The sequence below is a fragment of the Equus quagga genome, chromosome 5, assembly GCF_021613505.1.
Source record: "Equus quagga isolate Etosha38 chromosome 5, UCLA_HA_Equagga_1.0, whole genome shotgun sequence".
In the NCBI taxonomy this organism is placed as follows: domain Eukaryota; kingdom Metazoa; phylum Chordata; class Mammalia; order Perissodactyla; family Equidae; genus Equus; species Equus quagga.
In genome coordinates, this window is record NC_060271.1 from 8,569,435 (window position 1) to 8,597,360 (window position 27,926).

A 27,926-nucleotide genomic window follows, 5' to 3' on the forward strand; every position below is an offset into this window, starting at 1 on the left:
TGAGGTCTTATAAGGCAAGCAAGGTAAATACATATGAAAAGTTAAAGATATGATAATACTGATGTTATATAGTGCATAGGGTGAGCCTAGTAAATGTTCAAAGAATAAGACCATTCATCTGTTTTTCAGTTGTAAACTCATTTCGTGTGGACTAACTCATTTTTCTTTCATAATCTTTTTAATCAGGCAGAAGAGTTACTGTTTTTCTCTCACAAATAATGAAACTGAGGTTCAGAGAGATAAATGACTTTGGCAAGAATACCAGAAAGTTAGAAAGTTGTAGAATCTGGACTAGAACCCCGTTCTTCTGACTTGTCTACCAGAATGCCTCCCATGTAACCATGTGGCCTTTCTGGTTGGCTACACCAGCACAATGCCATTAGTGCATTGATCTGTGAGAAATTTTTTAACCTGGGCGAAAATTTCCACACTACAGTCAAAGCAGAACATTGTCCCTCAAATGCCACTGTTAAAATGAATGACTATAATTTAGCAGAGTCTTCAAGTGTTCTTTACTTGTTTGGGGTGGTTCAAGCTTGGTACTTGAGCTAGTTGATACTTGAGGCTCTGAGGAGATGAAACTCAATACAGATAAGGTCCACTATAGTTGGGAGATGGTGAGAACAGTAGGATTGTGGTGTAGGAGATCATGTCAATGAGCCTAGGGTGTGGAGACAAGGGTACAGTATGGAGTTACCAAATCTAGGATGATGAAGGAGAGAACCAGGTCCTAGAAGAGGATTTGGGAACAAGGATAGTCTAAAAAAAACTCCAGGCTGCCTCCCAGTTGTGCCCAATATTGACTCCACTGCTCCCAGATATACACAGCTATACCATCAAAGGTTCCCCAGGAGAGCCAGATTCCCTTCTCATACTTTCCCCAAGGACATCCCACTCTAGTAGAGGGTCAATTCTAGAGTCAGTTATTGCTGCTTGCCCCTTAGTTGCCTGTATGTGTCCAAAATGGACGCATACTGGTTCTTAAGCCTCAAGGAACCAACCTTGGTGAATACCTCCTGAGTTGGCAAAGCAAGAGGATGCTTTCGTTATCCTCCTTCCCTAGCAGAGTTCACACAACACTGGCCATAGTAAGGTATTTTTTTTCTCCCAGGTCATAACGGAGTAAAGGTTTTAGTGTTGGGAGATTGGAGAAGGTCAAGTTTGGGTAATATTATTTTGGCTCTGTCAAATAGATTCGAATGTCATTTTAGCTAGGGATGAGTTCATATGATATCATTTAGGAGGCTCTTGAATTAAGTGGTGGTGAAATTTGTGAGTATGTTGAATGACAGAGTGTAGAAAAAGTGTGTGATGCATTGAAGCCTACAGGCCCAGCTCATATCTCCCCTCTGTAACTTGCCACCTGTTTGACCTCGGGCAAGTCATATAAGTCCTTTGGACTTTGGTATCCTTACCAGACAAATGAGTTATATTAGAAAATATGCATGTGACCATGTAATAGAAGATCTTATAGTTTTAGACAGATTTACTAATTTTGCTAAGCCTGTGTTTCCTCACCTGTCACATGGGAATATTAGCAGCTTTAGGATTAAATTAGTTAATTAGTGTGGATTGCCTGGCTAAACAAAAGTTAGTTTCTTTCATATGGGTGAACAGATGTAAATCTGGAATCAGAACAACTTGAATTAGAATTAAATTTCAACCCACCAGCAGCAAATAGTCTCTTAGGACTTCTGTTTCCTGAAACAAGAGTAATGATACCTACCTCATAAAGCCTTTGTCTTAATGAGGAGTCAGGGGATGAATTTAAAGTGTTTGGCATGAATAGGTGCTCAATAAATACTGGGATCCTCTCCCTTTCTCTCTACCATCTTTCCTACCCCTGACTCCAAAGTTTTCCCCTAACTCTAAAATTCTCTGATTCTACACAATTCTAATACATGAGTCTTTACTAAATGAAACGGATCAACTAAAACTTGGTAAATTTCAAATAAAATATGAGTCCTGAATGGCAGCCTTACTAGTGTCCTTTAAAAAAATAAAGCATTCCTTAAGTCTCAAATCATTTCTTGCTCTCATTTTGCTGTGAGATCTCCAGAGATTTTGTTTTGTTGTGTTTTTGAAGGAATATTTCCAACATTATTACTGTATGTCGATCAAAATAATGTTGTATAAATGACTTATTCCTAGCCTCTGGAAAAAATTTTTCACTTTTTAAAAAAGTTTTGTTACACTCACATTAAAGTTTTCTCTCTCTCTTTTTTTTTAAACTGTAGTACTTTTCAGTAAATTTATTCAGCTCAGAGTTACAGGTTGATTAGTTTTTTGAAAAATAGAACTTATAATTAGCACAAAAAAGTGATTACTGCCTGTTTTGGAGAGTTAACACTGTAGCACAGCTTTTATTTTACAGTAATTTTTTTTGCATTGCCCTAAATAAGTGCTGCAAGTATGAATCTGCCCACAAGACATGCTTGGCCCAGCATTATTTTATCGTGTCACAATATTTTGCAAAGGATTATTGAATTTGAAGATTTTCCTCATTATTTTAAATACAAAAGATTGTTCCTGGGGGTGGGGCTGTGTATATACATGCAAGAACCGGTGAACCAGTAAGTAAACATATACACGTGTGTATAGAGGGATTACTTACTGGTTGTTGTATTTACCTGAGTGTGAGTCGTAAAAAATACAATAGTAAAATAATACTGGTGTATTATTATTATTCTTATGTGAGACATTATTTAAAATGTGTTAGGATCTTTTTATTTTATACTGTATATTACTTGATAGTTTCTATACCAATTTGAAAATGTTTTCATTAGACACATTAAGCATCCTCATGAGTTTGAGAGCTGTCATATAAGTAGAGTTGAAATGACATTTGAATTACTCTAATTTTTGTGAAGTCCACAGAGGTGAAACATATTGGAATGCAAAAATAATTATACATAAACGTTAAATATGAAATGAAACTAGTGTGCCTTTATCAAAAAATGAAAATCTATAAGTTCAAATTATGTTGATGTTGAATTTGAGTATTCTATATTTTGCTTGTTTTGACTGGTGGTTTCAAGTCATCAGTGACTACTGAATTAAATTTATCCTGCTATCTTAGGTGAGAATCCTTTTAAGCCTTATACTTTTCATTCAGACCCAGAGGTCAATCAGACAGTACTCTGATGAAAGCTTTTAGTATTTCTTATCTCACTTTGGAGTGGTTTCCAGGGTTTTTTTTTTTTTTCTTCCGTAGGTAGATTATGTTTTTCTCTAAAACATTACAGGTATCTTTCATATTTTATCTTGGCAAGGAAAATGCCCATTTAAATTAAAGCAATAGACATTTATTATGTGCCTGCCTTAACAAAGCAACCTACCAAGACCTGTGGGGGCTAAAAATGAGAATATGAAACCCCGGCTGTGTCCTCAAGGACTTGAGGGTTCAATACCTAAACACAGAGAGGCAGGTTAAAAGAACCACAAACCAAGAATTCTAGAGATTCACAATAAGGGTACGGGACTTGAGCAGAAGGAGAAAAATCACTTGGCTGGAATAGGCCTGGCATGAATTAACCAGAAAGGTGAAATTCTTTGTTCTAGTTTCTAGATAGCACCCATTTATGCCGCTGTGCCTAACTTGGTAGAGTTAATTCAGATTCTATTTTTTCCAAGAGAAAAAGCCACAACAAGATACCCAGCAGCACTATGTTCATGTGCCGAGACCAAAACTGTTAGCATATCTGCCTGAGTTTTGCCAAGGAATTAGTTGCTGCTGGAAAAATATCCAGAGCTCCTATGTTTGCTATCCAAAGAGTTCCACAGTGTTGTGGGGTAAATGGCATTCCGCTATTGACTAGACATGTGCCAAATGACTGGTGGGTACTCTCTATGCATACAAAGCAGGCTTGAGATGTATCCTTGCATATTTGAAGGTTCTCTGGTCGTGATGAGCTGAAGTCACCACTGATTAATAGCTCTCTAAAATAATGAGGTTTTTCCACTAAACAGAACCTCCTTATCAGACTTAAAATGAGGAGCCAGCTTGAGGTAAAAGCACCTTTCTAACCAAAGTTTTTGTCTTGATTTTTCTGTGAATATGTTGTGATTATAGAATAAGGCAAAGGGCTTGTTTTGATAAGATCCTGGATTCTTATAATCAGTATTTCCTGTGTTGACTTTATATGCTTTTGTTAATAAATGACTTTCTAAATGTTAGAAAAAATAAGAAAAATAGCTTGAGATTTTTTTTTTCCATAAGACACCCCTTCTGTATTTTGGCTTGAGAAAAATTCTGCATTTCTAATCCTCCATTTGTGTATATGATGATTTTAAAATTTGTGGAACTGTTAAGATACTGAAATTATGTTGTTATACCAAAATTACCATGGATTTACCACCAATGGATGTGATTTCCTGTGAACAAGCAATTAATTTCTTCTTTTGAATTCCTGCTCATTGTCATTATCTTGTCCTTTGCTTTTCATGAGTGTTTACTACTTCTAGATTTTGTTTCAGAGCTATTCTCCAGAAGCCCTACATTGCATCCTTCAGCCAGTTTGCTGATATGTGTGTGTGTGTGTGTTTTTGAGAGAGAGAGAAACAACATTGAACTCCTTTTAACTCTGACCAGGTAATGGACACTGAGTATTTGTGAATCAAATCATGCACGTTGTGGCAAATACAGATAACATTCACTGTTGTTTTGTTAGTGCACATTAGCATTGATTATCATGTGGACGTATTTATTTCCCAGACTTTGCAGATCTTTGTCTAAATAACAGCAGCAAATAGTGAAGTGTCCAGAGTTTAGCAATCATCATTTGGTGTTTCCTTGAGTTCAAATTGAAGTAAAAGTGGAATAAAAGATCATTTTATTTATTTTTTAAATTCCCTATCAGGAGAGAGTAATTAACTCAAGATCCACAATTAGCCTCACAGCAGTCCATATTAACTACCTCCAACCATCCCAGGTCTTTCAGAGGTGGCATAATTCTGAAATTATTTTGTACTTGAAACAGAGAGGCTTATAATAACTAGCTTAAAATACATGTGAGAGTGTGAGGTTTTTCCTTTTTCTTTTTGTGTTAATGTGTGTCCTTTATAATGATAATTTTCTTGTTTGCAAATGGAAAAAAGAATAAATATTAGGAGAGAATGCTTCCTTTCTGCCTAGCTATAAATCTATGCCTTTCCTTTAATAAATCTAGAAATAGCTGCTTTAGCTGGAAATTTCATTATTGATTTAGTTATATGACACAAAAGAATTAACAAAATGAATCAAATATTCAAGCTTGGGAGAAAAGCATGACGAAAACTTAGTGAGGCCCGCTCATCACCATTGCCTGCTGGTAAAGTATAATTGTCGGCTCTTTCTCGTTTGCCTTTTTGGTTTTGTTTGGATTTGAAGGAAAATGTTCAGTTGTAGACTATTCCTGCATAATTTAGATGTGGCACAAAGTTCGACCCTGGAAACCTTTTCTGCGGTTCTCTGAATGTTTTTTATGCAACCTGCTTTTACAGGTTTAAATTACATTCTGTGACACAGTTTTTGTGGTTGAATTAGAAACTTTTTTTTTTAGTTAAACCTGTGATAAGTAATTGTCACAGTTAGTGCCCTGGTACAATGCTAATTTGAAGTGACATGTCCATACTGGCCCTCCGTAACATGAAGAAGCCTAACAGGTGTGAGGGGTGTGGCTTCCCATGGGCTCTGTTGAACTTCTAACCAGAGAAAAATAGCAGAAAAAGTGAAATGAACCTTGAATAAAGCTGTCAGCAGTAATTATCTCAGCAACACTTTGTGGGGAGAAAAAATAATCACTGGTGCTTTTATAACCTGAACACACTGCACCCAAGATAGATTTTTCACCCATTTAACATAAACCGCTGAATACCTTTCAAGAGGTGTTTTCATAGAGCCTAATTAAACAATAACAGCAATAACAATTATCATCAAATAGAAATTGTTGGAAGGCATGCATTTGTTTTTATTTTAACATAGTTTCTCTTTGGTATTTGTTTAAGTAGTTTTGGTAACAGAAAATTTTTTTCCATGCTTCTTGTTTTGGTAAGCCATTATGGTGTGAGATCTCAAGTAGTAAATGGAAAATTTTATCATTTTCTGGGAAAGGACAAGTTCACAATTAGAAAAATGCTTGAAAGTTTGGTTTTCGCTGACTTTGGGAGGTGTTCAGTGTATTGGACTGGCCCATATGAAATAGGATACTATATGTGAATGCGCTGAATGAACCGCAAGTCTTCATATCAGCACTGCTGCATACTCTTTTTGGAGAGGGAGAAAAAAACACTATACTTCTTGAGTGGAGTAGGATCCGATCCGTTCTCCTAGCACCATCCATTGTCATTCTCCTTGACAGCAGTATACTGTCTGTATATACTGTATAAAGTATACTTTAATTTGCTTACAAAATAATTCAAATGACATAATGACTATGTTTGCCTTACCTGAGAAGTATAGAAAAGTTAAAGTCTAATTTTTCTTTACAAATTTCCAGGCTATAGAAGCTTACTGTGCTAAAAAACAGATGAGATTTTGCAACATAAATTTCTCCCTCTCTTTCTTTTGTTGCCTTTCTATGTCTGAAAATAGAGTTATGGTTCAGGCATTCTAATGACATTTAGAGACATAAAATTTTTTCATAATTCAACTTTTCCATGTTCCTGTACCCAATAAATCAGAGGCTTAGCAAGCTAGCCAGGTTGGCTTACATTTAAAGTGGAAAGGATGTCATTAAAAAAACAAAACAAACTAAGAATCAATATATGTTAATCCTAACTCTGTTCTATTTATTAGCTCTGCGATCTTGGGTGAAAATGTGACCCTTCTATTTTGTGGAATGGGACTGTGGCAAACTATGCCAGGTGCATTCTCACTAAGGGGGTAACAAGGTTTAGGTGTAGCACAGTAAAATAGAACTAACATCGTCTACACTTCATTCACAAGCCTATATCTTAGAAAACTGTTAACTTCATCAAATCAGAAACTGTTCACCATTGGCTATATCCCTAGCATTCAGCTGAGTTCTCAGCGCAAAGTAGATGCTCAGTAAAGGTTAGTTAAGTGAACGAATAAAACTATTTTGCACTCTACTTAAAACAAGTTTAGTACTATTTATTTGTCTGTTCCCCAGAGTTATGTAGCAAAATCCCTACAACCATACACACACACACGCACATATATATAAACTCTGAAACCCTCACAACAATCTTTTGACTTAGAAACTTTACAGAGGAGGGAATTGAGGTACTGAGAAGATAGGAGAGTAGTCCGAAGTCATACAGCTATTAGCTGGCAGTGCTGGGATTTCAAACACTGGCAGTATGTCTTTGAAGTCTGAGTTGATAATCACTCTGCTTATTTAGCTCTCCAAGGAAGTATAGTTACCCCTGATTACCAAAGAAATTGCCTTACTGTGACACATGTTTTTCCAGAGACTTCCCTGTCACAGGTGCAAATGATCCAGGAGACATCGGGGTGAGATTCCTTCTTTATTCGATGGGACACTCCCTCTCCCCTTCGCCTTCTACAACAGCAGGTCTGCTGATCCATTGTACCTGTTGAAGCAGTGTCACTGCCTTTCTTGGGACTATCTCTTCCCCAGTGACAGAAATGTCATACAGGGTTGTGGCTTGGGCAGACTTCCACAAATGTAGGATGACAGAGTTTTGATCCCTAGGTATTTGGCTTTCCCCTCAATTGGGTCCAGTTCCTGGGCCAGGCTTTAGTCACTTAACCCCGACCCTGACTCACCCATGAAAGTCCTCTGTCTCTAAAATCCCCACTACCTCTTTCTTCCCAGCTCCTACCTGGGATTCTGGTCCTCCCCTCAGGAACTAGTTTACTAAAAGATGTTTATTTCTAGGAGACTTTTCCAAGTGTTACTAGGTATGATAGACTACAAAAAGATACCAGATGTTTTAGAAAACAGAAAATTTTGAGGTTAGGGAGTTTGTAGAAGGCTTTCAGGGGGAGATCAAGCTGAGTTTTGAAGAAATGCTTTCACTTACTTTTCTCTTATGATCCTAACATACCTATGAAGTGGGCAGATGGGAAAGAATGGGGAGGGAAACCAAGGCAAGAGTAACAGCAGGAGGAAGAGCCTAGGAGTAGGCAAGTGCGAGGCATATTTTTGGATCAATGAGCAAAGAAGCCTGTATACAGTATACACAAGTAGTTGGGAATAATAGCGAGAAATGTGAGCCAGGTGTGGCCTTGAAAAATTTGTTCAGAGTGAAAGAGAAGAACTTGGAAATCACCTAGCCCAGTTTTTTTTTTCGTTTTACAAGTGATAAAACCGAGAGACGAGAGTTGATCAGGGTCACACAATGAATAAGAGGCAAATTTCGGATTTTAATCCAGGTCCTTTTCTCTATGTACAGTGTTCTTTCCATGTATTAGCCTATCAATATTTTTATACACATGGAATCATATCACAAGCAGTGTTGATGGGAGAAAGTCATGAAAGAGCACCATGCAGCCAAAGACATAAAAGAACAGTACCTGCTTTGCTTTAATGGTGGTGACAAAAGAAAAGTAGTTTATAGTCTGGTTAAATGTATTTAAGCTGAAAATTCTCAGTAGACTTAACTGGTCCCCCACAGTCACTGCAGCAGGTAGGAATACCCATTTCTTGTGCCCCCAATAACCTATTTTCCTCTCTCTCAATCTTGGTTAAGTTCATCTCATAGGAATTAAATGGGAAACCTGTAGCAAGTTCCACTTTTGGATATCACTTGTAATATACCCTTTTAAAAATCTCAGTCATAAGCAGATAGTGAATGTCAAAGTTGGGCTCTTAGATGCACTCAGAGCCAAAATATATCTAAACTCTTCACTGGGTGGCACTTAGAAGAATGTCATACAAACTCTTGAGAAGAGATAAGAAACCTGCTAAATAAACTTACTTTGTTCACCTAGGAAGAAAATATTTTACTAAACATTGGTCAACATTTTCTGGATATCTTTGGTGTGGAAAAGATTAAGTAATGTATTTGGTTGTTCTATGTATGTTTCAGAACACATACTAATTAAGTTAAATGTAGTTGACATAAGGTGTTATAAAACACCTAACTTATACCAATAAGCACTTAACCGATACCAATACCGTCATCTAGGCTTAAATTCTTAAAGACAGTAATTTAGGCATTGCGTCTGAAAACACATATGTGATAATCCTTCCTTCTGATAAAGAGCCAAAGATATGAAGTGTTGTGTGGTTTTTGCTTTTTTTCAAAGTTGCAAAATTAATTAAGTCCACTATACTAGGCACTTTTTCACTTATCTTTTTAATGCTGTCAACAAAGATATTATTCCAGTTTCTCAGATGAGGCAACTGAGGTCTTTATGAGGTCAAGCAATTTCCTTGAGAAATGACATTAAATATCAAAACCAAGATCCAAGGCCAGGTTATCTCCCTCTAAGTGCCTGACATACAATAGAAACTTAAATGTTTATTGAATGATTAAGTTTTAGACTCTGGGTAACTATATGGTTAATATAACTTACTAAGCAACTATCTCTAAATTATGAAGTAATTATGGAGAAGAAGGGCAAGGTCAAGAAAAATCTGCACATATTTAAGATTACTTTTTCCTCCTCACCAGTCAGTGGATTAGAAGCAATATACTTAATATATTCATTCCCTCTTCTGCCCTCCACCAGAGGGTGCTCATAAGCAATTAAATGACAAAGCAGTAGAGACAGAAACTGAGAAACAAGTGCCATTTTAATTCACAGCATGGATTATTGGCCTCTGTGCAAAAGATTTGACTTTAAAACAGAATTCTTGATTCGATTGAAATAGCTTCTTTGGTTGAAAGTTGCCTTGCTAATAACAACTTGTTTGCCTTCCTGAGCTAGTATCTTTACACAGGTTAAACCTAACCGTTCTCACTAAATAGATGTTAGAGACTGCCACTGGGCAGTGTTAGGCTGCTGTAATAGGGCTATATTTCTTATATAACTTATGCTCTAAAAAAAGTACTCTAGTATTCTGAAGTACTTCAGAAGCTTTTCTAGTGTACTCACTAGAATCAATAAATAATAAAATCCAAGAATGTTATTATCGTCTGTATATTTAGTTTATAAAAGTACATCTGTTTAGAAATTTTGCCAATTTTGTTGCAGTGGGCAATTCTTTATCTCCTTATGGTATAATCTGGTTTTAGGAGCTGGGCTGCAATGGAAGATTAAAAAACAAAAAATTCTGCATGAGCGACCTTTTTTTGATAGAAAGAACTTAAGATAATGTTGGACCAGTGCAGGGAAGCATGAAGGTGGGTAATTATAATATGGAAAAGTAGCATCAGGTGATTCTCTTTGTTTTCAAGAATTCCAGCAGGTTAAAAGAAACAAAACAGAAAAAACAGGTCAAGAGCATTTTAAATTATTTTGATATTTATTTCCCCAAATTTTCTTTTTAGAAATTTGAGATAATTAAACCAAGATAGTTACTAGTATTTTGCAGCTATCACATAGCTGCAAGAACATAGATAAGGTTATTTAGTATAAGAAGAACATAGATAAGGTTATTTAGTATAAAGACCTAGCCTAAGAGTTAAGAGAACATGCTTATGTTATCATTAAGCAGATGTGTGACCTGGGACAAGCAACTTTACCTCTCTACATCTCAGGTTCTCCCCCTGTAAAATGGGAGGATTAAACTAGGTCTTCTTGTGAGGAGAAACTGTCTTTCATGTGAAATCTGTTGGGAATGATGGGGCTACCGATAGAAGTTTAAGACTAGGCTGCTGACAAGCTTCTCTCTGGAGATTCTCATTACTAGCTTGGAATGGAGCAGGTGGTGCTTGAGGGGGAGGGTATGGCAGTAGCACTTAAACCCAGCTAAGGCTTCAAGATCTGTGGTCTCCTGGCTTAAAATTTGTACCAGCAGATACCAGCAACTGATGAATTCTAAAGACTCTTCCAACTCTAATATCTTATGAGTCTAAAATGAAGCCATGTATAGCAGGCATCCTTGTTTCTTCCAGCTCTGCTTGCTTGCGTGATAACATTCTTGTTTATGTACATAGCAAAAAGCCTAAGAATTTGTTACTGTTGATGTTTATTTCACTAAACCATACCAACTTGCCAAATCAATTGAGGACTGTAACACAGCAAGGCCAGGTGGAGAAGACAGTTTTTGAACTGTTAACACAGGAGTTTTGTAGATAATTGATCTTGACCTGCACATCTCTTATAATATTCCATTGGTTCCAGATTATTGTTAGTCACTTCCCTTTTAACAGTGTGCTTTTTTATGAGGTGACTAAACTGCTGTTTAACCCTGTTACAAGAATGTGGCAGTGGGCTAGTCCAGACAAGTGAATGTGCACTTGGTAACTAACATTCTTAATAAGCTTGCTTCAACCTGCCACAAATTAAAGCTCTGTGCCTTTTCTACCACATAAGTGATTTAAAAAAAAAAAAATTTGCATTGTGAATAAATAAGCTTTTTTGATTTGCACTGCAGTTGGCAGTAAATTAAACTTCAGCCTCATGATTTGGTTTGACTTAAAACTACCTTAATAATCGGTCTAGCTGAACAGTGAGCATTGAAAATTTTAAAGGGGTGATCCAGCAGTCATCTTCAGGGCTCCTTACTCATAAAAAGCTTTTTATCAGTCAGAAATGTGATCTAGTTGAAAACTCCGTGTCTTTTGGAGTCAAATCTGGTTTGCCACTTAGTAGTTGATTGATCTTAGACAAGTTGTTCTACCTCTCTAAGGTTGTTTAGTGATCTGTGCAATCATGATTATCTTTAGTTTGCAGGATTGTCATGTATAGACATATATTATGTTAAACACTTAATATGTAGTGCCTGACAAATTGATGGTATACAGGAGTAGCTGTTTTAATTAAGCCAAAGAAAGTAATTATTTATCACACCTTAAGACAACATATAGTTGGGCCTTAATAGTTGTTTGAAGTATTTTTAAATGGCTCTGAGATAAAACTGCTGGAGTTGGAATTTTAGCTCACTACTTGGTACGTGTGTGTGACCTTGGGTAATCTTCTTAATCTATTTAAGCCTTAGTATCCTCCTCTTTAAAAAATGGGGATTATAGTAATACCTATCTGTCAGGGTTATTTGTGAGATAAGTGGGGTAATGTATATAAAGCACTTTGTATAATGCCAATACATATTAAACTCTCAGTAATAGCAGTTATTTTTAAAATATTTTAAAAACTACTGAGTGGTTTCATGGGGATTTGTATACATATTTCAAAACTTATCAAATTGTACACTTAAAAATGTGTATAGCTTGTTGAAGGTCATTTATACCTCAATTAAGCAATAATCAATGATGTGTGTGTGTATACCTTCTTTATATTGTGATGATTATATTCAATGTTGGTGCCCAGTAGCATTCCCAAACCTGGCTGAAATTAATTATGCTGGTACCTTGTCATGATGATGACAAGCTTGAAATGTGGTTTTAAAAAACTCTTTCTTATATTAATATTCTTTTTAAAACACCAAGGAATTGTATTTTACCAACTGAATTTTAAAAGATACAAATAGTAAAGCTATAGTTTCAGAAATGTTAGGTTGTGTTCCTGAGTATATCACATACAGAACAAGGATCCTGCAGGTGACAGAACTGAATCTTCTTAGTGATGTATTAAGATCACAGTCCATTAGAGCTGGAAGGGATCTGAGAGGTCATTAATGTGGGTTGCTCCCACATCTTACAAAACAGATTAAGGCTCCTGATGACTAACTCAAAGTCTCATAACTCATTCTCCTAAATTCCAGTCCACTACTCTTAAAATGTCTCAGTCTCTGTCATTAACAGTGAGGAGGTATGCAGGCTGCAAGTGTGTGTTTGGGAGAGCACTAAAATTTGGCTACAAAATAAAAAATAGTTTCAAGAACTAATTCATATTTTTTTTTTAAAAGATTTTATTTCTTTTCCTTTTTCTCCCCAAAGCTCCCCAGTACATAGTTGTATATTCTTCGTTGTGGGTCCTTCTAGTTGTGGCATGTGGGACGCTCCCTTAGCATGGCTTGATGAGCGGTGCCATGTCCGCGCCCAGGATTCGAACCACGAAACACTGGGCCGCCTGCAGTGGAGTGCGCAAACTTAACCACTCGGCCATGGGGCCAGCCCCTAATTCATATTTTTAAAGAAAGCGTTATTAAGAAGGGCCATATAAACACCCTGAGAGCCAAGCCTAAAATAATAATTCTCTGTTAATGACTTGTCAGAGATTGCCAGTCATCACTTATGATGATTTACAGGAATTATCTTTTGTACATTGTCTTAATATTTCATTTTAATTTGTTTATAAGGAAAACATTGTATACTTTCTTAATTACATAAAGGGAAACATTGAGAAGATTCTAAACCTTCACCAAAGAGTGTGCTTTTTAGTCTTGCCATTATTATTTATGAAAATTAATTTCACCTGTACACATTGCATAGTTCAGTGTTTCACAACTTTTTGGCCTCAGGATCCTTTTGTGCTCTTTAAAAAAATCATCAGAGACCCCAAAGAGCTTTTGATTGTATGGATTATATCTATTGATATTTGTTGTACTCAAATTAATATTGAGAAAAAATTGTGTTTTTTAAGATAATAATAGATTCATTACGTTTATATAAATAGCATTTGTTATGAAGATTAATTGTATTTTCCAAAAAATAAAATTACTGAGTAGAGTGATGTTTTACACTTTTGCAAATCTACTGAATGTCTGGCTTAATAGAAGACAACTGGATTCTCATATCTTCTGCATTCAGCCCGTTGTTATATATTGTTTTGATTGAAGTATATGAAGAAAATCTGACCTCACGCAGATCTGTTGCTGGAAAAGGGAGGAATATTTTGGTCTTTTCAGATAATTGTGGATATTCTTCTTTGATACTAAACCAGAACTCGATAAGTGATGCTTTTCTAACGGTTAGTTTCAATGTGGAATCTGGAGCCATGTCAATGTACTTTTTGTACTTTGTTACAGCAAAATCCATTGCTGATTCTCATACTTTGATTAGATCCTTTACCCATACACAATTTTATAACATCCTTCATTCATTGTTCATTTGGAGAGTATTGGTTCTCTGAGTTATGGAGATTTTATGGCAGATTTTATTATATGATATCAAAAAATCACATCTGTTAATATCACCACTGATCTCGTTGGAAAAGTTTTTAAGCATTGGGAAGCTGTTGAGTTCATGATGACTGGTAGATTTCCAAAATTTTAACTTTTACTTGAAAATTCAAATTTTGTCATTGGCACTTAATACTGTCAGACTTATTCCTTGAAGTAACAGTCTTGCTTCATTCATTTTGGAGGAAAATCCTGATATATACCTAAATCCGAATAACCATAGTTTCTCTGCCAGTCGTTTAAGTAATAATAGTGTTCCATGAAAAAAGTACCTGGTTCAGCACACAACTCAGACAATTAACCAAGTGCTTTCTTCTCAACACAACCATCATACTCTGCTGTGCAGCAGGAGTGTTTAATGCATACTTCCCATTTGTCACATAGAATATTAAAAGACAGGTACTCAAGAGTCAAATTTAATTAAAAGTAATAATTTTTACTGACTCAGTAGGGGCATTCTGAAGTGAAACTGGCATTTTTATCGTGAGAACATGACTGGAGACTTTAGCACAGTTAGGTACCACTACCTTAATTTGTGATAAGGTACCACAGTTTCACCCACCATTGCTTTGTTGGGTCTGCCCTCCTAGGCAGGAGGATTATGTACTTGGCGCATTCCACTTATTTCGCACCTCAAATTTTCCAACATAGAAGGAGAGCCTACTGCCTAATGAAGTCAATGGTGCCTTTCTGTACTTATTCCAAAAAGGGTACCTTGATCTCCGCATTGTTAAAATATCATATAAGAAGTAGTTTCCATTTTTAAAAAGCTAGATGATTGCAAAATTTATCATCAGGGTAAAAACAAAGTGAAAAGGTCAAATACCATCTAAGTATTATTATGAAAATTATTTTGGCCTTGTGGAACCCCTAAAAGGATCTCAAGAACCCTATGTCTATAGACCACACTTTGGGAATCCCATGGCTTACGAAAAATACTAAGAAATTACTAAAGAAAAGTACTAAATACCTTTTATAAGAAGAAAATACTTCAATTAGACTTTGAGTATTCACTAACTGATAGAATATCTACTGTTTGGCAAATGTATTCACCTTTAGGCCATCCTCATGGAAAGCCTGTTAGGAAAGGTAATATTATCCAATTTTGTGGAAGAAACTGAAGTCTGAGATAAAAAGTATTGATTTGTGTAAATAATAGAACAGTGACTAGCAGAAGTGAGCTTGAACTCAGAACACTCTGACTTTAGAAGTCCTTGCTTTCAAGAGAATCAGGAGACAAGCCAAGAAGATAAAGATGTGGAGCAACAGGAACTCTCACTCGCTGCTGGTGGGAATGCAAAATGCTACAGCCACTTTGGAAGACAGTTTGGCAGTTTCTTAAAAAGCTAAACATACTCTTACCATATGGTCTAGCAGTTGCATTCCTTGGTATTTACCCAAAGGAGTTGAAAACTTATGTCCACACAAAAACCTATACCCAAATGTTTATAGCACCTTTATTCATAATTGCCAAAACTTGGAAGCAACCAAGATGTCCTTCAGTAGGTGAATGGGTAAATAAACTGTGTACATCCGGACAATGGAATATCATTGAGCACTGAAAGGAAATGAGCTTTCAAGCCATGAAAAGACATAGATGAACTTCAAATACATGTTACTGATTGAAAGAAGCCAATTTGGAAAGGCTATATATTGTGTGATTACAACTAGATGACGTTCTGGAAAAGGCAAAACTATGGAGACAATAAAAAGCTCAGTGGTTGCCAGAGGGGTGGGGGGATGGGGGGTGTGAGATGAATAAGCAGAGCACAGAGGATGTTCAGGGCAGTGAAAATACTCTGTATTATATTATAATGATGAATAAATGTCATTATACCTTTTACCAAACACATAAAAGGTACAACACCAAGAATGAACCCTAATGTAAACCGTGGACTTTGGGTAATGACAATGTGTCAGTGTAAGCTCATCCTTGGTAAAAAATGCACCATTCTGGTGAGTGATGTTGATAATGGGAGAAATTATGTGTATGGGGGCGCAGGGAGTATAGGAGAAATCTTTGTGCTTTCCTCTCAATTTTGTTGTAAACCTAAAATTACTCATAAAAATAAAGTCTTAATGTATACAACAAAATCCTGTGCCATTCAACAGCATAACCCATTATGTATATATTATATATAATTATATATATATATAAAATATGATCAATTGTAGGATCAATTAGCCAGTGAAATTTTAGACATGAAAATTCCATTTTTTCCACAAACCTCTCCTCATTCCTAAGCATCCAGAAGATTATACCCTGAGATATATGGCGTTTGTTTAAGTGTATGGAATTAAATACTAAAAGAAATCTTGACTTAACTTTATTTTGAATTTGTGAACCTGTTTTGAAGCTCTGCATCTGTGATGTAAGTCAGAGAATTACAGTCTAACATGGCCAGAAGAAAAAAACGAATAAAGCCTTGAAAGATATTTTGAGAATGAGTCACAGTTCTTCACTATATTGGGCTAAAACAATCTTGTGATTGAAAGATTACCATTACTTATAGGTTAATTAATTAATTTAATGTATGTAAATCTAAATTTTTAAAAGTAACCCTCTTCAGCTATAAAGTCAAACAAAACTGCAGTCCTAACCTTTTTCTATTTCCAATTTCTTGCAAAATAAATACCCCAATGATAATAGCATCAATCCTTTACAATTACATAGCAATTTGGTTTGACATACATTATCTCATTGAATCTTCATAACGACTCTGTAAGGGAGATAGAACAGATTGTATTACCCTATTTTGTAAATTAAGGACAGATTGTATTACACCATTTTGTAAGTCAGAAAACTGAAGTAGAGAAGTTCTAAGTGATTTTGCCCATAGTCATTGGGCAATTGAGTGATTTAGCTAGCCTGGAACCTCAGCCTTTTGACTTCACATCTTTTATGTAAATTTAGGTTACGAGCCCCAGCAAACATTTACTTTAGCCCTAACTTCTTGAAATCACTGTCTGAGTAATTTTTGTCCCTTCCAAGAGGTCCCCAGCCCTACAGAGACTACCCGGTGGAGAAGTAACCCCATCTTTACTCACTCGTATTCTTTTTTCTCTACGTGTTCTTACATGCATCTCTGCCAGTTGGTATATATGTTCCCTGAGGACAGACACTATGCTTTATATTTAATCAGTGCTGGGCACATAGTAACTCAGAAATTCCTGACCTTTTAATTTCCTCAGTGCGTTGTGACCAATAGGATCTGAAATAGGGTGATGCAGACGCCCACTTGGTCAGAAAGTGCTAGCCACTCTCCTCTTATCTTCAGGAATTTTTAGGAGCTATGGGGAAGGTTAATGTTGATAACTGTGGAGACAAGCCCCTTGAGGAGCTAGCCCATTTGTATTATCAGGTACTTTTAGTGAGTACTTTCCTTCAGCTTCTCCTAAAATATGCCCTCCTTTAACATACACATGACTGGGCTGTATGCAAATGTACTCACAGTGGAAGTTAATCATAACATTTCTCTTCTCTCAGTCCTAAAGATAATAATCATTGGAATGATAAGAGCTCTTATGCCTGTTTCAGTATAGTTTCAAAGCCAGATTTTACTTACCTTATCACATTTAAACCCTTTCAGAAGTCCATTGAGGTAGTTAGAGCAGAGTTTACTCACTTCAGTTATTCAATGAGGAAACTCTGGCTTAGAATAGATAAATGACTTTTCCAAGATCAGGAGGCTAGACAGTACTTGAATCAAGATTGTTCTGGCTCTTGGTTCAGGTCTCTTTTTATTACACTACATTGCTTCTGATTGTCAGTGACATTTACCATCATTACTATTTCATTACCAGAGGGTTTCAGGGTGGGGGAGGAGGACTTTTTTCAAATGAAAAATATTGTGGAGGTAACATGGCTTGAAATTTAGCCTATACTTCTTATCCAGCTTAGCTTTGCTTTTGTTTGTACTAAAATGAAATAAATTGAGCTAGTTGTGACAATTATGTTGATGAATATTATTGAATAGAAATGACAAAATCGATGCAATTTTGCTTTTATTTATTTTTTTATTAATCAAGTCTTCTAGCATTTGTAAAATACAATACAAAAACAAACAAAAAGCTTTAAACAGACTAAAGGAAAAATAATAATCAAACATGAGGTTTTTATCAGTATAATCTATATGACAGCACACACCTCACATGATTAGAAATACCTGGATATTGTGTCACAGTTTGAAATTCCATTCCAAAATTTGTCTTCAGATAATTAGTTTGATTATAACCCATGTTTGAGTTGTAGTAATGTCCAAACTATTGTGTATTTGGTTGGTCCCAATGAAATTAGAGATATTTGTCAGTTTAATTCACACCTCTCCAAAAGTCACTAGTGGATGTTTTCATTGTGCTAGTGGATACCCTATTTTATTTCTAATAATAAAGGAAACTTCACTTTATATCATTACGTTACATACACGTATGTGTCATTTCATGAACACCAAAAAACCCTCTTTTGACTGTTTAATATTGTTTTTAATTCTTTTATCTAGACAAAAGTGACATGCACTCATATTTGCTCATATTTGCCCAAATTTAATTTCAACCTCAAAATAGTTATTTAATATCTGACCCACTATGAACTTCAGTAAAAGCAAATGTATGTTGCTCTCATTATTTTGGCAAAACTAGACAGATTTTGGGGTAGTGTTTTAGGTCATAACGGTAATAAAAGCAGTCAACTGAATGTGTGCCAGGCACTGTGCTAGGTGCTTTGCATCCACTACAGATTCAGAAGCTGCAGTAATCATCTGAAGCTGTGGATTAATTTTCATTAAAGCATAAATGACGTTGTTACCATGTGTGGGAACTTTATTTTTAAATGCATCCAGCAAACACTCTTCCAAGTACCCTCCAATAAAGATTTATAGAGACTGCCCTGGGAATTAGGAAACAGAAGTATTATTATACTAATCAGAAAAGTAACAGACACGCTGGGGACGGGGTGAATGTATATGATTAGCTTTATTTTAGGCTTGCTACAGTTTCCTGGAGCCCCAGTCTATTGTCTAATGAAAAATGGCCTTGGCTATTGTAATATCCCATATATGGAAAAATTTCAAATTCTCAAAGCCTTCCTGGTAATTTAATGCCTAGGCTACTGGAGTGAGCTTTCTAATTTAGCTTCAAAAATAATAGAAAATATCCAAAAAGTAGAATCCTTTTGTGAAATGTGGCCTCATTTTGTTTACACGTGATGGATTCATCTTTTTGCAGATGTGTCTAGCTGAATCAGGGCTCTCCTATCCCTGCCATCGACTTACAGTGGGAAGAAGATCTTCACCTGCACAGACCCGGGAGCAGTCCGAAGAGGTAAGCCTGTTTGCCAGCTTTTCACTGAACAGAAGGCCTGTCCTCCACCCACCTGCCCACTTCCTGTCCCTTTTTTATCTGCCACAGCAATGAATAGATAAAGTTAATGTAGCGTGAATAAAGTCTCAGTAAATTCTTGAAGACAGAAACTTTGCATGCAAGGTTATTGCTAATGTGCTCCTTCTTGTTCTATAAGTTTCATGTTTCAGCAGACAGAATTTGGGTGGATTGGTTGAAATCATTTTTAGTTAGAACTGTCAGGTTAACAAAGGGATTTTCTTTGCTGCTAACTGTATAGTTGAGTATATTTATTAGGATTGATCGTGAAGTTCCTTTAACTCATTGAGTTGGAGCACCTTGCGTGAGCCAGGCATTGTGCTTGATACTAGGTACCTATACCAAGGTACTCAAAGTCAAAGGTAATAGATTAGGAAACTAACAATAATGGCATAATGTAATAAATGCAGTGATCACTGCACACAGGGTGCTATAGAAACAAAGAAGGGGGCAGATAAGATTGAACATGTTTGTATATGTGATGTGCCTCTGTGTGTTTTTGTGGGTCTGAAGGATGTTAAAAGGCAATTATCTTTTCCCTGGCTACAAATAGCACTCTGTATAACTATGACTTTGGTTATAAGGGAATGGGAAAGAGAGCCTGGATGTTACAATTTATCTACTTAAAAAGAATTTATAAGTTCCTACAGTGTGCTAGGAGGAGTCATCACCGTGACTTAAAAGGTACATGCAACAGAGGTCATAACTCGATAGCACAGAGAGTATTTACAGCAGCATTTTCGGGCTAGAGCACGATCCGAGTGATTGAAGGCTTGGGCTGGTCCAGTCAAACCTTTTCCACTTACATTCTATTCAAAATATGATTGCAAATTTTTATTTAAATTGACTATATGTTTTGGACACTCATTCTGGAAGCTGCTGCAGGATGTCTCCAGCCATCCTGAGTATGTATTTATATCAAATATGTGAAAGGGACATGGGACTGCATAAGTGAAGTTCTAGTCTGTGATCATCCTCTGAAAATGATAATTTGCTACTTTGATTTTTAACATTTTTAAGAAATCCACAAAGAAGGAAGGTTTTTCCACTGCTACAAATAATACTGTACTGTTTTCTTGGGCCTCTAAAAATATTAATTTCCTTTAAAGAGCCCACACCATTTTTTCTAGCACTTTATCTCACTAATCCTCATGAAAGAAAAAATGATATTGAGTTTCACTGCTTGGCAGAAATTACCAGAAATAACTTATTGAAATTTCTTTCTAGTGCTTGAGTATATTTTTAATGGCTAAAAGTAGATTATGCTTCAACTCTTTAATGGATAAATCCAGTAATACTAAAAGGTGGCCAACTAACTCCACTCAAAATTATTAATTATTCTATGCTCTGAGAGGTGACAGATGCCTGTTTCACTTTCCTTCTTTCTCTCACCCTCACCATTATATGTGTTATTTGGGCGGTCCCTTCAGCAGAAAGAAGTTAGTGTCATACAGCGAGGAGTAGTGTCTGTGGGGCTGGTACACTCTTTAGGTTAATTAGAGAAGAAGGTAGAGTGGGGTCAGGAGGCTTTGCCAAAGTAAAACAGCCACAGCCTTGGGAATATCTTAAAATCTGATTACCTGGCCTCAGTCCATTATTTTTCCTTTCCTGGCAAACTGTAAATACCTCCTCCAGGGGGCTGGTAAGAAATGGGAAAGAAGCTCTCTTGGTTTTTATCTTGTCATAGAATTATAAAACTGGAAGAGATTTTTTATTTGATTTCCACTCTTCCATCCATTCATTCCTTATTCATTTACAGATTTATGTAATGTCTTCTAGATTCCAAACATTAGGACCACAGTCTGTATGCTGAAAGAGCTCACTCAAAATATCCCCTCAGAATATACCTGTATTTTATATCCAATGACAGGGTTCTGTCCTCATGAGGCAACCAGTTTCATTGTTAAGCAGCTCTGTCTGTTGATATCTTCCTTGTATTAAACTGGAACCTGTGTCCTTTAGCTTCTACCCAGTGGTTCTGCTTCTTTCTTCTGGTTTTAACCCTTCTCCTATGTGACTTCATGCATGTCAAGACAGTTACCATTTTGCAGTTGACTGTCTTAAGCCTGAGGTTAGGAAAACAATATTGAAACCAGTAGTTAAATTCAAGTTTTGAATTTTATGGATTATAGTTATGTGTCCTCTAGCTAGGGGAATTTTATTTTTTACGTCCTCCTTCTGGCTCTACAAATAGATTTTCTTTATGATAATTCAACATTTTCTCTTTCCTTCCCATCCTCCTCTTGTTCCTGAGCCTCCTTTTAGTGATCTTCCCATTATCTCTGGGTACCTAGCTAGGTACTTATCTATCCTCTTCCCAGCTGGTGGGTGGGGCAGTGTAGGGACCTCCTGGACACAGGCTTCTTGGGAATTATCCAGTCCTCAGTTGACAGTGAAGAAGAAGGAGGGGTACCCCAAGAATAACAAAAAACAAATTTCAAATGTAGTTAATGTTAAAATTATTAGGTTATAAGTTCAGTTAAGGAAACATCTATTGAATGCTCACTATGTGCTAGTCAGATAAATATAAATTGACAATTTCATATTGTATAATTAAGGAGAAAATTGAGGCAAGTACAAGATACTAGGGGAACACAAATAAGGCAGGGAGTGTAACCTTCAAGAGTGTTTGTGAGCCAGCCCTGATAACCTAGCAGTTAAAGTTCAGTATGCTCAGCTTCGGCAGCCTGGGTTTGGTTCCCAGGCACAGAACCACACCACTCTTCCGTCAGTAGCCATGCTGTGGCAGCGGCTCACATAGAAGAACCAGAAGAATTTACAACTATACACAACTATGTACTGGGGCTTTTGGGGGAAAAAAGGAGGAAGAATGGCAGCAGATGTTAGCTTAGGGCAAACCTTACCCTGCAAAAAAAAAAAAAACAACCCAAGAAACTGTGTTCCTATAAATCTCAGGGTTCCTGAGATGAAATAGGGTCCCTTGAAAGAAAGTTAAGGCCACAATGCATTCATTTAAAAAAATTTTTAAAAGGATATTTGCAGACAAAAAGCATTGTCCACCTCTGTAGCCCTAACAACTAGTGTAGTGCCTGGCACATACCAACCAGAGAATAAATATTTGTGAATGAAGATTCTTTTAAAAAGCAGAAGAAAGACTAGAGGAGTTGACATCCAAGTTGAATTACAAAGAATGAGTCACAGTCAGCTAAATGAAGAAATGTGGAAATAATATTCCATTCAGAGGAACAGCATGATCTGATACAGTGTATAGGGAGAGATGAGTGCAGTTTGGTGTTCATGCACAAGAAAGTGGGAAACAAAGAAAGAAAAGAGATGAGGCAAAGGTGAGTAGGTCTTACATGTTAAATTGGGAAGTTGAACTCTGGGGAGTTATAGAAGGCTTCTAAGGAGGGAATGATTTTTTTTACCCCCAAATAGAGTTTTTAGAGAAGAGTACTTTGGCTGCTGTGAAGAGGCTAGCTAAAGGGAAGTAAGACTGGAGACAGGGAAATCAGATATATATGCTAGTACAGGAAAAGATAATGAGATCCTGAACTAGAACATCATTAGTAAAAAGAGAGAAGGACATGAATTCAGGAAATATTTTGGAAGGAAAATCTGTAGGACTGGTGACTGATATGATATGTGGGAGAAAAGAGAGAGGGAAGAGATAAGAGTGATACCTAGGTTTTGGCTTCAATGACAGAAAAGATTCATTCAGTATTACATACCTTCTATATGCCTGGTCTGGTCCAGTTGCTTGAGATATAGCCGTGAACAAAGCAAAGTTTTTCTGTAAGAGAGCTTGTACCTAACAAAACGAAATTGAACTCAGATAATTGCCCAAAATCTGTATTTCAATTTGTTTTTATTGAGTTCATAATAGTTTACATCGATGTGAGATTTCAGTTGTACATTGTTTCTTGACTGCCACCACATAAGTGCTCCCCTTCACCTGCTGTGCTCCCCCCACCCCCCTTCCCCTGGTAACCACTGAACTGTTTTCATTGTCCCAGTACTTGTTTATATTCCACATATGGGTGAAATCATCTGGTGTTTGTCTTTCTCAGACTGGCATATTTCGCTTAGCATAATTCTCTCTAGGTCCTTCCACGTCATTGCAAATGAGATGAATTTGTCTTTTTTTCTGGCTGAGTAGTATTCCATTGTACATATAGCCCACATCTTCTTTATCCACTCATCCGTTGTTGGGCACTTAGGTTGCTTCCATGTCTTGGCTATCGTGAATAGCGCTGCAATGAACATAGGGGTGCATATGTTACTTTGGATTGTTGATTTCAAATTGTTTGGGTAAATACCCAGTAGTGGGATAGCTGGGTCATATGGTAGTTCAGTTTTTAGTTTTTTGAGGAATCTCCATACTGTTTCCCATAGTGGTTGTACCAGTTTGCATTCCCACCAGCAGTGTGTGAGGGTTCCCTTCTCTCCACACCCTCTCCAACATTTGTTATTTTTAGTCTTAGTGATTATAGCCATTTTCAGAGGTGTAAAGTGATTTGCATTGCCTGCTGATTAGTGGTGTTGAACATCTTTTCATGTGTTTATTGGCCATCTGTATATCTTCTTTGGAAAAATGTCTGTTCATCTCCTCTGCCCACTTTTTGATTGGGTTGTTTGCTTTCTTATTGTTCATTTGTGTGAGTTCCTTATATATTATGGAGATTAACCCCCTGTCAGATATATGATTTGCAAATATTTTTTCCCAGTTGGTGGGTTGTCTCTTTGTTTTGATCCTAGTTTCTTTGCGTTGTAGAAGCTCTTTAGTCTGATGAATTCCCACTTGTTTATTTTTTCTTTTGTTTCCCTTGTCTGAGAGGACATAGTATTTGAAAAGATCCTTTTTAGTTCGATGTCAAAGAGTGTACTGCCAATATTATCTTCCAGGAGTTTTATAGTTTCAGGACGTATCTTCAAGTCTTTGATCCATTTTGAGTTTATTTTTGTGTATGGTGTGAGATAGTGGTCTACCTTCATTCTTTTACATGTCGCTGTCCAGTTTTCCCAACACCATTTATTGAAGAGAGTGTCTTTTCTCCATTGTATGTTCTTGGCACCTTTGTCGAAGATTAGCTGACTGTAGATGTGTGGTTTTATTTCTGGGCTCTCAGTTCTGTTCCATTGATCTGTGTGCCTGTTTTTGTACCAGTACCATTGCCATTTTGGTCACTATGGCTTTGTAGTACATTTTGAAGTCAAGGATTGTGATACCTCCAGCTTTGTTCTTTTTTCTCAGGATTGCCTTAGTAATTCAGGGTCTTTGATTGCCCCATATGAATTTTAGTATTCTTTGCTCTGTTTCCATGAAGAATATCATTGGAATTCTGAGAGGGATTGCATTGAATCTGTAGATTGCTTTGGGTAGTATGGACATTTTAGCTATGTTTATTCTTCCAGTCCATGAGCAAGGAATCTCTTTCCATCTCTTTAAGTCGTTATCAGTTTCTCTCAGTAATGTCTTAGAGTTTTCATCGTATAAGTCCTTCACCTCCTTGGTTAAATTTATTCCTAGGTACTTTACTTTTTTAGTTGCGGTTGCAATTGGAATTATATTCTTGAGTTCTCTTTCTGTAAGTTCGTTATTGGAGTATAGGAAAGCAACTGATTTTTGTAAATTGAGTCTGTACCCTGCAACTTTACTGTAGATGTTAATTATTTCTATTAGTTGTCTAATGGATTTTTTTGGGTTTTCTATATACAAGATCATGTCATCTGCAAATAGCGAGAGTTTCACTTCTTCACTCCCTATTTGGACTCCTTTTGTTCCTTTCTCTTGCCTAATTGCCCTAATTGCTCTGGCCAAAACCTCCACTACTCTGTTGAATAAGAGTGGTGATAGAGGGCATCCTTCTCTCGTTCCTGTTCTCATGGGGATGGCACTCAGTTTTTGGCCACTGAGTGTATTGTTGGCTGTGGGTTTGTCATATATGGCCTTTATTATTTGAGGTAATTTCCTTCTATCCCCATTTTGTTAAGAATTTTTATCATAAATGGCTCTTGGATCTTGTCAGATGCTTTCTCTGCATCTATTGAGATGATCATTTGGTTTTTATTCCTCAATTTGTTGATGTGGTGTATCACATTGATTGATTTGCGGATGTTGAACCATCCCTGTGTCCCTGGTAATGAATCCCAGTTGATCGTGATGTGTGATCCTTTTGATGTGTAGCTGAATTCGTATTACCAAAATTTTGTTGAGAATTTTTACATCTCTGTTCATCAGCGATATTGGCCTGTAGTTCTCCCTTTTTGTGCTGTCCTTGTCATGCTTTGGTATCAGAGTGATGTTGGCCTCGTAGAATGTGTTAGGCAGTGTTCCATCCTCCCTAATTTTCTGGAATAGCTTGAAAAGGATAGGTATTAAATCCTCTCTGAAAGTTTGGTAGAATTCCCCAGGAAAGCCGTCTGGTCCTGGGGTTTTATTGTTTGGATGCTTATGATTGCTGTTTCAATCTCTTTCCTTGTTATTGGTCTATTCAGATTGTCTGTTTCTTCTTGACTCAGCTTTGGGAGGTTGTAAGAGTCTAAGAATTTATCCATTTCCTCTAGGGTATCCATTTTGTTGGCATAGTTTTTCATAGTATTCTCTTATTATCTGTTGTGTTTCTGTGGAGTCTGTTGTTATTTCTCCTCTTTCACTTCTGGTTTTGTTTATTTGAGCTTTTTCTCTTGTTTCTTTGTCAGTCTGGCTAGGGGTTTGTCAATTTTATTTATCTTCTCAACGAACCAGCTCTTTGTTTTTTTGATCCTTTCTACTGCCTTTTTTGTTTCAATAGCATTTATTTCTGCTCTGATTTTTATTATTTCTCTCCTTCTGCTGACTTTGGGCTTTGTTTGTTCTTTTTCTAATTCAGTTAGTTGTAATTTGAGATTGCTTATTTGGGATTTTTCTTGTTTGTTAAGGTGAGTCTGTATTGTGATGAATTTCCCTCTTAATACAGCTTTTGCTGCATCCCATATGTGTTGGTATGGCATGTTATCATTTTCATTTGTCTCCAGATATTTTTTGATTTCTCCTTTAATTTCTTCAATGATCCATTGCTTGTTCAATATCATATTGTTTAGTTTCCACATCTTTGTCCCTTTCTCAGCTTTTTTCTTAGAATTAATTTCTAGCTTTATAGCATTATGACCAGAGAAGATGCTTGTCATTATTTCAATGTTTTGAAATTTATGGAGGCTTGCCTTGTTTCCCAACATATGGTCTATCCTTGAGAATGTTCCGTGCACACTTGAGACGAATGTGTATTCTGCTGTTTTTGGATGGAGTGTTCTATATATGTCTGTTAAGTCCAACTGTTTTAGCTTTTCATTTAATTCCACTGTTTCCTTGTAGATTTTCTGTCTGGATGATCTGTCCAATGATGTGAGTGGGGTGTTGAGGTCCCCTACCATTATTGTCTTATTTTTAATATCTTCTTTTAGATTTGTTAATAGTTGCTTTATGTAGTTTGGTGCTCCTGTGTTGGGTGCATAGATATTTATAAGGGTTATTTCTTCTTGATGGGATGTCCCTTTGATCATTATATACTGCCCCTCTTTGTCTCTCTTTACCTGCCTTATCTTGAAGTCTACTTTGTCTGATATAAGTATTGTGACACCTGCTTTCTTTTATTTGCCATTAACTTGTAGTATCATCTTCCACCTCTTCACTCAGAGCCTGTATTTGTCATTGGAGCTGAGATCTGTTTCCTGGAGGCAACAAATTGTTGGATCTTGTTCTTTAATCCATCTTGCCACTCTGTGTCTTTTTATTGGAGAATTCAATCCATTTACATTGAGGGTGATTATTGATGTATGAGGGCTTAATGCTGTCATTCTGTCACTTGTTTTCCAGTTTCCTGCATTTCCTTTGTTTCTCATCCTGTGTGTTTTGGTCTACCCATTGAATTATGTGGTTTTTTTATGATCTGTTTCTTTGTTTTTTCCTTATTTATTTTTTATGTCCCTGTTCTGTTTTTTAGTTTAGTGGCTACCCTGAAGTTTGTATTCAGAATCTCGTGTGTAACATAGTCCATTTTCTGATGGCCTCTTATTTCTTTAGTCTAAACTGATTCAGTCCCTTTCCTCCTCTCCTTCTAAGTTATTATTCTCATATCTTATTCCAACTTGTGTTGTGAGTTTGTGCTTAAAGTGACAAGATTGTTTTTGTTCTTGGTGTTTTCCTTTCCTTTAGCCTAATGCTATACTTGAATATCTGCTATCTTATTCTGATTCTGTCTATTTGTCTCCTTACTCTGTGTTTTGTAACCACTTTCTCCCTTTTTTCTTTTTTCAGATATGAGGGCCTTCTTGAGATTTCTTTTAGGAGGGGTCTTGTGGCTACGAAGTCCTTCAGCGTTTGTTTGTCTGGGAAAAGATTTAATTTCTCCCTCATATCTGAAGGATATTTTTGCTGGATAGAGTATTCTGGGCTGATGATTTTTATCTTTTAAACTTTTGAATATTTCATTCCATTCTCTCTTAGCTTGT

At 36.5% G+C, this 27,926-nt stretch overlaps 1 protein-coding gene across 3 annotated transcripts in view; it reads left to right on the forward strand.

The window, feature by feature from the left end:
• Nucleotides 1–27,926, forward strand: part of FAF1 (Fas associated factor 1) — a 473,869-nt gene that overhangs the window by 294,209 nt on the left and 151,734 nt on the right. For all 3 annotated transcript variants that reach the window (XM_046660423.1, XM_046660421.1, XM_046660422.1), the window contains one exon: nucleotides 19,323–19,418. In XM_046660423.1, coding sequence (XP_046516379.1) covers nucleotides 19,323–19,418 — 96 coding nt within the window. The remainder of the gene's footprint in view (nucleotides 1–19,322; nucleotides 19,419–27,926) is intronic.